The 14,241-nt window shown below is 43.6% G+C and overlaps 1 protein-coding gene and 1 pseudogene across 1 annotated transcript in view; both read left to right on the plus strand.

Annotated features, from left to right (window-relative positions):
• LOC126278788 (odorant receptor Or1-like) overlaps positions 1-14,241 on the plus strand; it is a 30,545-nt gene that overhangs the window by 6,570 nt on the left and 9,734 nt on the right. Inside the window, exon 2 of the mRNA XM_049979064.1 lies at positions 3,380-3,523. Coding sequence (XP_049835021.1) covers positions 3,380-3,523 — 144 coding nt within the window. The remainder of the gene's footprint in view (positions 1-3,379; positions 3,524-14,241) is intronic.
• On the plus strand, positions 10,192-10,289 carry LOC126279754 (U6 spliceosomal RNA; annotated as a pseudogene).

The raw sequence follows: 14,241 nt of genomic DNA on the forward strand, positions 1-14,241 counted from the left end.
CAATATCTGTCTTCCTCTACGGTTTGTACCTTCTACAGCTCCTCCTAGTGCCACGGAAGTTATTCCCGGATGTCTTAACAGACATATCACCCTGTCCCTTCTTCTTGTCAGTGTTTTCCATATATTCTTTCCTCGCCGATTCTGCGGAGAACCTCCTTATTCGTTACGTTATCGATCCACCCAGTTTTCAACATTACTCTGTAGCACCACCATTCAAATGCTTCGATTCTCTTCCGTTCCGGTTCTCCTTCAATCCTTGTTCCATTACCATAGAACGCTCTGCTCCAAACGTACATTCTCAGAAATTTCTACCTCAAATTAAGACCTATATCTGATACTATCAGACTTCTCTTGGCTAGTAATGCCTTTTTGCAAAGAATAGGTTGCTTTAGATGTACTCTTTGGTCCATCCCTCACAGGTTATTTTGCTGCTTAGGTAGCAGAATTTCTTAACTTCGCCGTCTTCTTGATCCCCAATTCTGATGATAAATTTCTCGCTGTTCTCGTTTATTCTATTTCTCATTACTTTCTTCTTTCTTCGATTTACGCTAGTCCATATTCTGTATTCATTAGACCGTTCAGTCCGTAATTCGTGTAGCAATGTCATCAGTGAATCATCTTTGTTATCCTTTCACCATGAATTTTAATCCCAATCTTGAACCTTTCTTTTATTTCCGTCATTGCTTCTTCAATGTATGGACTAAACAGTAAGGGTGAAAGACTACTTCCCTGTCTTACACTCTTTTCAATCAGAGCGCTTCGTGGGCGTGCGGTTCTAGCGCTGCAGTCCGGAACCGCGGGACTGCTACGGTCGCAGGTTCGAATCCTGCCTCGGGCATGGATGTGTGTGATGTCCTTAGGTTAGTTAGGTTTAAGTAGTTCTAAGGTCTAGGGGACTGATGACCTAAGATAGTCCCATAGTGCTCAGAGCCATTTTTTTCGAGCGCTTCGTTCTTGGTCTTCCAGTCTCATTGCTCCCTCTTGGTTTTTGTATGTATTATATATCACGCATATTTTCTTGTAGCTTATCTCTATTCTTCTCAGAAAATCGAATACCTTACATCATTTTATCTTTTCGAATACTATCTCCAGGTCGCCAAATCCCATGAGCGTGCCTTGATTTTCCTTCAGCCTTGCTTTCTTTACCGATCGCAACGTCAGAACAGCCTCTCTAGTGCTTTTATCTTTCCTAAAGCCAAGTTGGTCGTCATGTAAGAGATTATGAATCTTTTTCAATTTTTCTCTGTATTATCCTTGTCAGTAACTTGGATGCATGAGCTGTTAAGCTGATTGTGCGAAAATTCTCGCACTTGTTGGTTCTTGCAATCGTCAGATAGTGTGGATGATGTTTTTTCCGAAATTCTGATGATATATCGCCAGTCTCATATTTTCTATACGCCAAGATCCCCACTGCAGTCTTGATTGACGATGCCATTGGGTCAGCGTGGAAACACATTTTGCGTCGTCCGCTGCGGAGCTCCATTTTCAACACCCTACATCTACATCTACATACATAGTCCGCAAACCACCGTACGGTTTATTTCGTTGGGTGCCACGCACCACTACTAGTCATTTTCTTTTCTGTTCCACCAGCAAACAGAGCAAGAGAAAAACGACTGTCTATTGTCCTCCGTACGAACCATAATTTCCTTAATCTTCGTGGTCCTTGCGAGAAACGTGCGAGGGTGGCGGTAGTATCGATCTGCAGGCGGCCTCAAAAGCACGGATTCTCTGAATTTCCGCAATAGCGCCTCGCTAAAAGTGCATTGTCTTTCTTCCTGGGATTCCTATTTGAGTTCACGAAGTATTTCCGTAACACTTGCGTGCTGATCGAACCTTCCGGTAACATGTCTAGCAGAACACTTCTGAATCTCTTTGTTGTCTTCTTTTAAACTGATAGGGTGAGGATGCCGAACACTCGAGCAGTAGTCAAGAATGGGTCGCTATACGTCATACGTCGTCTCCTATTTAAATGAAGTACACTTTCCTAAAAATCTCCGAATATAACGAAGTCAGTCGCCATTCGCCTTCCCGAATACCAATCTGACGGGATCATTCAATTTCTAAATGCTTTGCAAGTTTACGCCCAGATATTTCATCGATGTGACTCTGTGAAGCAGCACAATACTAATGCCGTATTCGAACGTTATGGGGTTGGTTACCTACTCATCCGCATTAATTTACATTTCTCTGCATTTAGAGAGACTGCCATTAATAATATTAACTAAAAATTCTGTCTAAGCCATCTTGTATGCACCTATAGTTACTCAAGAACAACACTTTGCCGTACACCACTGCGTCATCAGCAAACAGCCTTAAACTACTGTTCACGTTGTCCGCCAGATTATTTATATACAGAATGAGAGCGGTCCTATCACACTTCCGTGGGGCACTAATGATGATACCCTTGTCTTTGATGAATACTCTCTGTCGATGACAAGGTATTAGATTCTATTATTTAAAAAGTCTTCAAGCCACTTACATATCTGGGAACACAATCAGTATGCTCGAACTTTTGTTAACAGTATGCAGTAGGGCACGGTGTCAAACGTTTTTCGGAAATCAAGGATTATCAAAACTGTCAGTGGCCCCCCATTAATGGCTTGTAGGGTATCATGTTTATTACAGCAATAAGATCGACCGCCATCTGCTGACGGCTGCGCCGGCGCTGTTCTGTCCATGTGGGCAATTCCTGACGCTACGCCACATTTTAACGTCCTGTCCGAATTTTAATACACTGCGCATTGATCTTGGCCTGCCATGTACTCTGGATGAAATTTTAGCGGATGACCCAGGATCAGCTGCTCGCGTTCTTTGTTCTATCCACTCGACAAACCAGTCTAAGGACATTTGATTATGATGTTTTCCTTTAATCCCTTGCCTGTTAATGTGCCTTTTATAGTGTTGTCCTTTTTAGTTGCTGTTTTAACATTGTGCCTCGCAGTGCATTCATAACTTAGTCTGGGCGCTATGGCCACTGTAGTTGTGCGCCCTAAAACCACAATAAAAAAGATCGAAAAACATAATGTTTGTGAAGAGATGTGTGAACATTTTGGTCTGTACTTCGAAAACACGATACTTTGGTTGACTGTATTTTCTTTCCAATAAAAAAACGGAAAGAATACATTTCGTAACTGGTTCCCACCGACAGACGGACAGCTCTCGCCATAGAGCTTCAGCCAAGAGGTTCAGTCGCATGACCCTCAATTCAGCAGTGAGGCTCAACCGCGCGATAGTCGAGGATTACAGCAATTGAACCGCACGACTGATTCGACGCATCGAAGTCGCCAATGTGAAAGCATCCGAAGTATGCTTAGAGATGCTTACAGCATCCGTTCAAAACTAGCGTTGCAATTTCTTTTACTGTTGGTGTTTCCAGATCTTTCTGTTGACGGGGCAGAAGGACCTGATGCAGGAGCTCGTGACGCTGCTGATGAAGGCTAGGAAAAGCTTCCCAGAATCTGTGCCAGGAATCCGGGCCCGCTACCAGAGGCTAGCCATCATCATGTTCCGCATCTGGCAGGTAAGACCTTACAAATGCTTTTCTTACAGAAAAACTTCCACTTAGATTGATGAGCCAAAAACTATCACCACAGTCGAACGTAAGACTGAATGCCACATGCTGGAATTGTGGACACGTAATTCGTTAAGGAAATATGCGTGGTCCACTCAAATTAACGTAATTTTACTGTTGAAACGCCCCCTTAGAAAAATTATACATTACTGTGCTGGAAAACCTCTTGCGTTATTTGATTTTCAAACAGCTGAGCAAAACGGAACGTACTCAAACAGTTTTCTCTTTACTTATTCTGATCATCACTAAACTGACACACAATATTTTTAGCGCAGCGCAGTCTGAATTTCAGTAATCCTTACAAAAGAATGGCCCTGACTAACAATAACCTATACCTTTCATGAATCATTCACGTCACTAAATTCTTCGTTACTCGGGCAATACAGCGAGCGCCAATAGTGCCAGCTACATAAGAGATTCTAACTACGGAAGGCACTAACCACTAATAGGCATAGTTAGCAAACGAAAGATTTTGATAGAGAACCAATGTATTTACCTTAATAATGTTCAGAAGTCATAATATATACATCTGTTCATGATATCAACCTCTACAAATTTACTCTTTCAGATGGACACACGTCCAGGTCGTCCGCTCTCGAAATTCTGCCATCTCTCTCCCCACATCCACCACTGCTGGCAGCTCGCCTCCAACTGCACAACGCTACGCGCTGTTCACATCCAACTGTCCAACACTAGAATATTCCAACAATGCAAACCAGCCATAGACTGCGCACAGCACAGTCAGTTATTTTCATACAGAGCGCTCCTTGGCGTTACCAACATAAAACCCTAAACAGCCTACTTACATAGCCCCCATGCTCCCCACAGAAAATTTTACAAATTGTTTTCGACAGTGCCCACCACGGATTTGAAAAAAAAATCATAATTACAATAACATAGATATCAAATGCACACACGTATTGATACACTATTGGTCAAAAGCAAAAGTTGTCCTCACAGTCCATAAAGACAGTCCTGATTAGTCATAATGTAAGTAGGCTGTTTAGGGTTTTATGTTGGTAACGCCACGTAGCGCTCTGTATGAAAATCACTGACCGTGCTGTGTGTTATGAACATTATTAAGGTAAATACACTGTTTGTTCTCTAACAAAATCTTTCATTTGCTGACTATGCCTATCAGTAGTTTATGCCTTCCGTAGTTAGAATCTTTCATTTAGCTGGAAGTATTAGAGCTCGCTGTATTGCAGTAGTTCGAGTAACGAAAATTTTTGTGAGGTAAGTATTCATGAAAGGTATAGGTTATTGTTAGTCAGGGCCATTAATTTATAGGGATTATTGAAAATCAGAATGCTTTGCGCTAAATATATTGTTTGTGAGTTTAGTGTTGATAAGTAGTAAAGAGAGAAATATCTGAGTACGTTCAGTTTTGCTCAGCTGTTGAAAATCAAATAACGTAAGAGGATTTCAAGCACAGCAATTTATAATTTTTCTAAGGGGACGTTTCACTGTTCGACATCAATGTGCGACAACACTCACAGACCGCAGGTGGCAGCACAAGCTGTCGAGGGCATATAAAGTTCGTCGGGAACGCCGCAACACTGGACGTCCATTGAGCAGCGACAGGTGGTCCCTACACATGAATCACGTATTGCGCTCCATCAGACAGATGAGGGTTGGCGTATACGGCGTGCACCGTCTGAAGGCAAACAAGGAGGGAGCATTATGGTATGGGGAATGTTTTCGTAGCATTTCCTGGGCGATCTCATTCTGGCAGGCACAATGGATCACGACAAACATTCGTGCACCATTAGAGACCATGTCCACCAATACATGCAGTTTGGTTTTCCTCAGCATGATGGCACCTACCAGCAAGGCAATGAGACGTCGCACAGCTTACAGTGTACGAGCGTAGTTCGAAGAGTACCAGAATGAGTTTACCGTATTCCCCAGCCACGAAATTTCTCGCATTTAAACCAGAACGAGAATATAGTGGAACACCTCGATTGGGGTGGTTGCCTCGGGCGCCATTGATCCTCAACCTCGAGATTTATTGGAGATAGCCTCACTACTGTATTCGGTATGGCTCCATATCCACGTCGGTGCTTTCCAGAAACTCGCTGACTTTCTTCCTGCACGTTTCGGATCGTTCCGTGCTGCGAAGGAGAACTATTCAGGCTTTTGGCAGGTGGTCACATTAATGTGACTGGACAGTGTATCATCAGAGCAGAGACGAATGGAGAATCATTCTAGCGGCGATATGGGCCGCAAGGTGGAAAGTCCACTGTCATTCACGACTTTGACAAATACGAGGGTTATTCGGAAAGTAAGGAACGATCGGTCGCGAAATGGAAAATACAGTGAAAATCTTATGAAGCTTTGCACAGACGCATTGAGCACTGTGTCTAGTACGCCTGTTGATCGCATCATGTCGCCCTTTTCAATTCTGAGCTCACAGTGAGGACGTAAAGATGGCTAGAAATTAGCGTCTCCCGCCAAGTACGAGGGGCTGGCGAAAGATTTCACCTGAAGCTATGCAGTCCACATAACATAACTGTCATGCGGTTCGTTCTACACGACAATTCGCGGCCGCACTCTGCAGGAGCAATGAAGTTGCTCCTGCAGCGTTTTCGATGGGAAGTGTCTGTGCACCCACAATACGGCCCGTAATTGGCTACCCATGAGGTTCATCTCTGCTCAACTGAACCACTGACTATGAGGACAATATTTTGACACAGACAACTAGCTGCAGTCCAGAGTAGAAAATTGTCGAAAAGCACTGGCGGCTGTCTTCTATAACGAGGGAATTGAAAAGTTGGTACAACGTACGACAGATGTCAAAGTCTGAGCGGCCACGGTGTAGAGAAGTAGCTGAAGGTGTAGCTAACCGTTGCAAATAAAACAGTTTTGATTTTCACTGTGGTTCCCATTTCGCGACCTATCGTTCCTTATTTTCCGAATAGCTCTCGTAGTTAATTGTTATGGCCCAGACCCTGGGAACGGGTATGTCGGAAATGGGGAAGCTCGCCGGCTGTTCACGTTGTACTGTCATGAGTACTTACAGAAAGTGGAGTCCACCACTCAACACAGAACTCGGAGGCTGGGGGCTTGACCATTGTGTAAAGCAGGATAGTCCGCGATATGGAGCAGTTGTGACGATAGTGCAATGCTGGTATAGGCATACGTATTTAGAGGTACAAAGTTTAGCGCACATTATTGGACATGACGCTCTGTCACAGACGATCCTTCCGTGTTTTCATGTGGACCCACCAACATCGTCAACTTCAACTACAGTAGGCACCGGGTCATAGAGATTGGACAGTGAATTAATGGAAACCGGGCTCCTGGTCGGATCAGTTATGTTTCTAGTTACACCAAGCCGATGTTTGACCCTGGGGGGATATTCCGGCTGCTCGAAACATGTAATAAAACACGTACTGCAGTAGGTACGCAGCCGAGTGGGTATAATGTTATGCCATTGAGTGCATTCACCTGTTCTATTATAGATCGAAGGCACCTTGACTCTTATGGATTATGTGAGTTTTATTGTGGACCATCTGGATCGCTTCATTCCCCGACGGCTACGGCATCTGCCAGCAGGATAGCGGTCCATGTCCCAAGGAAAGAATCGTGCTACAGTGATTTGAGAAGCATGATAATGAAGTAAGCTGATGCGTCGGCAACCGAATTTCTCGTATCTGAAACCGATGGACCACATCTGGGATGCCAAGTGCGCAAAATTTGTGTTCACAAACCACCGGCTCGTAATTTATGGAAATTGAAAGACCTGTGCTTAGGCATCTGGTGCAATATACCATCGAAAACCTATCAACCACGTATGGAATTCAGGCCACGCAGAATCGCTGTTATATTGTGTTCCAATTTTGGACCAACACACTACTAAGCACGTGGTTAGTATGTCTGGCACATCACTATGCGTCTCACTCTTTGCAAGCTGTAGACGGTACGTGAGACTGTTGCCCTAAGCTGCTGTACTCGACTGTTAACATTCTGAGAACTCATACCTCAGTCGATAAAAAAGGATCCCCTACAGGCTCACAATGTTGTCCGTATGTCTGTCCGTTTGTCTGTGCAACTGTTCAGAACCCTTTTTCTCAGGGACGGACAGACACATCAAATTGAAATTTATTTCACATCTTGAAGTCTACATCTTGGGGTCTAGGTCACTTGACAACGTGAAAAATTGAAGCTCTTAAGTCAGATAAGGTAATTTAGGTCACATGTTCTCATTCTCGCAAACTCAGACATCAAAACTTACAGGGTTTGATCTAGAATCATTAAATCTGGCAAGAAGCCAGATTTCACATTACAACTAAAGAAAAAAATTCGAAAATTGTTAATTTATAATTATATCATAGCAAAAAAAATTATCATTTGTCATGAGGCTGTCTCTGTGGCCGTTCTTCTGTTAACACCCCTTTTTCTCAGAAATGGTTAGACATATCAAACTAAAATTTATGTTACTTTGTGAGGTCTATGGTCTCTTAGCGGTATACTAAGCATCATCTCCCAAGTCAAATGATTAAAATGTTTCAGTCCCCCAGACCTTACAACTACTTAAACCTAACTAACCTAAGGACATCACATACATCCATGCCCGAGGCAGGATTCGAACCTGCGACCGTAGCGGTTGCGCGGTTCCAGACTGTAGCGCCTAGAGACGCTCGGCCACCCCCGGCCCGCGTCTCCCACGTCAGTGCAGTCAGAAGATACGGCCATTTATTTCACATATGAATAAGTCTGCGAGTATATACGTCTGAAAGGCATGTCCAGAAGAACAGACACCACATGATTCCACAGCCTCATATGTATTTCACAAAAGAGAAATCCAGACATCAGATGTTGTCAGGCGTTGAAATAAATCCAGTGGTGACAAGTAAAAACTTGTGTCGAACCGGGACTCGAGCTCAGATGTCGCGCTTATCATCACATCGCGTTCCGGACCAGCACAAATATTCTCTAGTCGCCATTGGATTTATTTCAATGACCGACTTCAGCTGATGCCTGGACTTCTCTTCCGTCATGTTAACGTTTTGTTTTGCATACAAAGTGTGCCGTTTGACTCTTTCACCTCTAGTTTCGTTTTGGACATTAGTGTTATTGTTGAAATGCTTTCATCTATATGAACAGTTGCGAGGGGTTCATAAACTAGTGACAAACATGTTTTAGAAAACTTAGCAATAACTGAGATTAAAGAGTGCTAAAACGAAGTTTCTCGCAATGTTGTCGGCATTCTGGCTCTGAGAGGTCGGTCGTCTCAATGGGCGACATGTAACGGTTCTCTTAGCGATTCCGGCCCCCTTTCAGTTACCATCTTATGAAACTTGGGTCGGTCCTTTCCTGGTTCAGGGATGTCGTTTAGCCAGTGGGCGTGTTTCCTCTGCATGGTTGATTCCGCGCCAGTATTTCCGCCGTCGTGAGTCGGAGACGAAGCAGCAGTGCAGTCACGACGGAGCAACAGTCGCCGACTCATGAACGATCGGCGAGCCACACCACGTCCTCCTGTAGGACGACCGACCGATATCCACCAAGGTCGTGGCCCGGGTCAAGTGATGTGTGGCGGCAATGGTCGGGCGACGCAAACCTCACTGCTCCAACATGACTGCACTAGCGCCGCATTGCAACTCCCCGACAGGCAGGTCCGGACTGCGCTCCAGACGCGTTCCAGCTGACCATCAGCCCAAACTCGCGACCCGAACTCACGATCCCAAGCACCTTACAACAGACAACGAGCGGGAAGTAATAACAGTCAAGCAAAAATACTACGACAGGGGATATATCGATACGCGATGCTAACGCCACTCACGGTCAGGCAAAGCAGCAACTCAGTGACAACAGTAATTTAAAATTAACGTAGTGAGATGGAAGTGCGTTAAAAACAGGGTGTAAAATACATGATGGCGGGAACACGAGTCACGCACGGCTCATAATTATTTGATGCTCGTTACGTGATGAGCATGGCCAGAAGTTCACAATGTTTGATAAATATCAGACTGTTGCCTCATGGTGCAATATTGTGACTAAGGCGAATTTACTTCCTGGACAGATCAGTTTTGAAAAAAAAGTGAAGGTTTCTTAAATAGATGGAAAACGTGTTATAAGATACGGCAGCTACAGTCCATTAGCAGATGAAGAAGCAGGTCTGTTTGGTTACGTAAATAATTTCGACATTTGATCAGCTATATTGTACTATTGAAAGGAGCACCCATTAAAGGATTGTGAAACGATAAGGATTGCATCTCAGTTCTGTTCTATTGTTGCTCAACGCTCCATTTCACCCTGTGAAAGCTCATTTAAATAATAGGAAAAAAGGCGAGTTTCTCCTGCCTCGCGTTGCAAGACTTATCTAATCCATGGATTGAGGCGTCAATAAGACCTTTGAAGGTCATTATCGAAAACTGCTCTTTCAAGAAGTTATCTGTACGGCCTGTCAACATCTATATGCTGTTTAGAAGAAGCCTGGAGTACAATTTGTGGAAAAATTGCTAAAACCGTCGTGGAACTTACTGAACGATGAAGAAGATGATGAAGTTAAGGGACTTACAGTCAAAGGATATTACATAACTTGAAGAAAGACGTAGATGTTTCGCTGCAGTACTAATTCCTCATAACATACGTGCCGTGGTCTAGAGCTAGTAGTGACTCTGGCGGCACGTTAACTAAAATTGGAGCATTATAGAGAAGTTAGCATGGCCGCTGCGCAAGGATGACACGCAAAAGAAGGAATGGCGTCTTTGGCTAGTAATCAAAAAGTCTTGGGTCCCAGATTCTATTTCAGCCACTGCTTAAATTTTGAGTAAATGCTATCATCAATGACGGCCAAAGAGTACCACTATAAGGAGTCACTATCGCTCTGTCAACAGCGTTTTCAAAGGGGATGGATGTGCGGACACAGCTTCAGGGGACTCTCTTGCGCTTAGGGTGTGAAACTACCCATAAGAGATATAGTAATGTACAAAGATCAACGGCATGAGAGTGCAGAAGGCAATGGAAACCATTGCATTAAAGACGCGTAATGTGTATTCGCAGGACATGTGTGGCCTGCAGCTGAAACAGTGCCATGATGGTGTCTCTATTGGAAAACGATTCCTAATTAGGTCCCCATCCTGATCTCCGAGAGGGACAGCTAAGGAAGAGGTAACCATGAAAAAAGAAGGGTAATAATTTACAAAACGGAGCTTGGAATATTAGTCTCAATGCGGTAGGAAAGCTAGAAAATCTGAAAAGGGAAACGCGGAGGCTCAGTCTAAATGTAGTGGCGGTTGGTGAAATGAAATAGAAGGAAGAGAAGGATTTCTCGTCACACAAAGATATGGTAATACCTAGAGCAGCAGAATATAAATTAAAGGAAGTAGGATTCGTCATGAATAGGAAAGTGGGACAGAGAGTGGGTTACTGTGAACAGTTCATTGACAGGGTTGTTCTCATCAGAATCGACAGTAAATCAACACCGACAACAATAGCTCGGGCATACAACCAGAAGAAGAAGCGATATAGTGCATCATGACTAAACAGATTTGCAGTATGTAAAGGGAAAGTATAATCTATTAATCATAGAGGATTGTAACGAGATGTTATGGGACGAATAGAAGGCAGAGTTACGGAAAAATATGAGCTTGTTAGTAAAAACACGAGAGGAGAAAGACTAACTGAGATACGCAATAAATTTCAGCTAGTAATAGAGAACAAAATGTTTGAAAATCACAAGAGCAGGAGATTCACCAAGAAGACTCCCAGAGACACGAGGAGATTCTAGATGGATTACATCGTAGTCAGACATATAATTCCAAATTAGATATTTGATTGTACGGCGTACCCAGGAGCAGAGATCGATTCGGGTAACCATTTAGCGACGATGAAAAGTTGATTGAAGTTTAAGAAGACCACGCTGATTAATCAGCGTGGAAAGCAGTCGTATTTGGAAGTACTGAGAAATAATAAGATGCCTCTGAAATTTTATAAGGCTGTAACTACTGCGTCAGTGATACTACAGGAGGCAACTCTGTTGAAGAGATGGACATCTCTAAACAGGTCAACCACAGAAGTTGGATAAACAAGGTAACTGTTAAGTAATCTCGGGTAACAGAAGATGTACTTTAATTGGTCGATGAAGGAAGGAAATATAAAAATAATCAGAGAATAATAGGAATACAGTTATATAATTCATTTAAAAGTGAAATAAATAGGAAGTGCAGGGAAGCTGAAGTGAGATGGCTGCAGGAAAAATTTGAGGAAATAGATAACGAAATAGCTATCAGAAGAGCTGATTCACTATTTAGAAAAGAAGAATCAACCTTTGGGGAAATAAAGAAAAGCAAGGACGTCCATATTAATCCCACTGTTAATCCCACTGTTACACAAAGAGAAGAGCGCGGATAGGTGGAAGGTCTGTGCGAGGAGGAGGAACTGACTGACGACTTGACGACTTGATAGAAGAAGAAGTGGAAATCGATGTGGAGGACACAGAAAATACAGTATCAGAACTAGAATTTAAAGGAGCTTTGTAGCGCTTGCTACAGGAAGTAGACGATGTTAAGTGATTCTGCTACATTGGAAGCAAAATAACACATGAGGATAGAAGTAATGAGAACATTAAAAGAAGGCTGACACAGGCAAAGAGAGCGTTCCTGGTTAAAGGAAGTCTCCTAATATCAAACATATATCTTCATATGAGAAAGAAATTTCTGATAATGGACATCTATAGCACAGCACGCTTGGTAGTGAATCAGGTACTGTGCAAAACCGTAGAAGAAGAGTATCAGAGCGTTCGAGATGCGGTGCTACTGAAGAATGTTGAAAATTTGTGAACTGATATGGAATGAGGAAGTTCTCCGCAGAACTGGCGAGGAAAGGAGCATATGGAAAACTGATCCAAGAAACTGGACTACATCCCACAGACGACTGAGGACGTAGGATGTAAGTGCTGCTCTCAATGAAGCTATTGCCGCAAGAGATGAATCTGTGGCGGGCCACAGCAAACCAGTCAGAAGACAGATGACTAAAAAAAAAAAAAAAAAGCATTCAACCGTGTCAAGTCTTTCACAAAATTAAGAATTTAGAGTTTCAAATACATATACAACCCCGGGCTCAGCTCCCGGTCCGGCACACATTTTTAATCTCACAAGAAGTTTCAAATCAGTGCACATGCCACGGCAGAATAAAGATGCATTCTGTAAACGTATACATTCTCGTTGATAAGCGTTTTTCATGTTATTGCAGAAGATAACACTGCTCAAAAGCAGAAAGACATGTACTGAAGAAATATTTGCTGATAATGGACCTGTTTACCAAAGCAGAGAACAGTCAGTGTAAAATTTCAGTCTGTTCATATTCGTTGCTCATTTCGTTTTGGTTGTGCTCCCTTCTGTAGATAGTACATTGCATGTGATGGTGTTGTCAGGCAGTCCGCCTGCTTAGCTGAGTGTTTGCTTACAAAACAGCGGTCTCGGGGTCTGTTTACGGTGTGGTTGGTGATATTCTCCGGTATTATGTGCCTTACCATCCTTTTGTTGTCACCGACACGCAAGTCGCCCAATGTGGCGTCACCTGAAATAAGACTTGCACCCGGAGGCCGAGCCTCTCGGCCATCAATGCCACACGAACATTTAATTTTATTGCTGTCAGAGACAGCATCTGCGGCTGTCCCCTATATCATTCATTCCATACGCATCTTTTTGAGGCCGTATTTGCAACAGAACAAATTGATTCCGTCGACTGTGTGTGAATGATGAGAAGGTGAAATGTAGTTCGGTTATTCCACGCGGTGAATTGTAGACAACGCCACATTTTGTCTGAGAGTTGAGCAGCTTTTTCCGGTGACTCGTAGGTACCAGACCAATCGTAAGAACAAGAAATCACAGTAGACCTCGTTCGTTTAGCCCTACGGATATGCAGGAGAGAGTGTAGCGCGCCAAGAATTGTAGCTGCTGTAAGCGTAACCCACACCCTTGCGTGATCAAATCTGCTCGAGGAGTTACTTTATCCTTATTTCATACAGCAGGCGAGAAGTGCAGGCCACATCGCCACCGTGCTACGTTACAGCTCTCTCAATGAATTCTAATTGCACGAGGGCTGTTCATAAATCACCCTCCGATTGGCTATCAAACAGTTAGTCATGTGTTGTGTTGGCAAAAGAGCCAACACCGTGTTACTAGTGGAGGCCGAAATGCACACGTTTTAGCTCACGCATGCTGACGTGAGAAGAAAAGGACTATACTGACGTGAGGTCTGGAACATGATAAGGAATTAGAATTCAGAAAGCGGACGGAATTAGTTTCATATTTAACTTTAATCCATTAATGATGAACGTCGCTCTTGAAGGTACATGATTCACAGTATTATCTGTTCAAAAGACATAGTAACTGAATATGGCGCCTTGCTAGGTTGTAGCAAATGACGTAGCTGAAGGCTGTGCGAAACTGTAGTCTCGGCAAATGAGAGCGTATATAGACAGTGAACCATTGCTAGCAAAGTCGGCTGTCCAACTGGGGCGAGTGCTAGGGAGCCTCTCTAGACTAGACCTGCCGTGTGGCGGCGCTCGGTCTGCAATCACTGATAGTGGCGACACGCGGGTCCGACGTATACTAACGGACCGGGGGGCGATTTAAAGGCTACCACCTAGCAAGTATTGTGTCTGGCGTGACACCACATCAGGTAGGACTCATTCACTGAGGGTTCGGTAGTGTACA

Source organism: Schistocerca gregaria, chromosome 6 (assembly GCF_023897955.1).
Source record: "Schistocerca gregaria isolate iqSchGreg1 chromosome 6, iqSchGreg1.2, whole genome shotgun sequence".
Taxonomy (NCBI): Eukaryota; Metazoa; Arthropoda; class Insecta; order Orthoptera; family Acrididae; genus Schistocerca; species Schistocerca gregaria.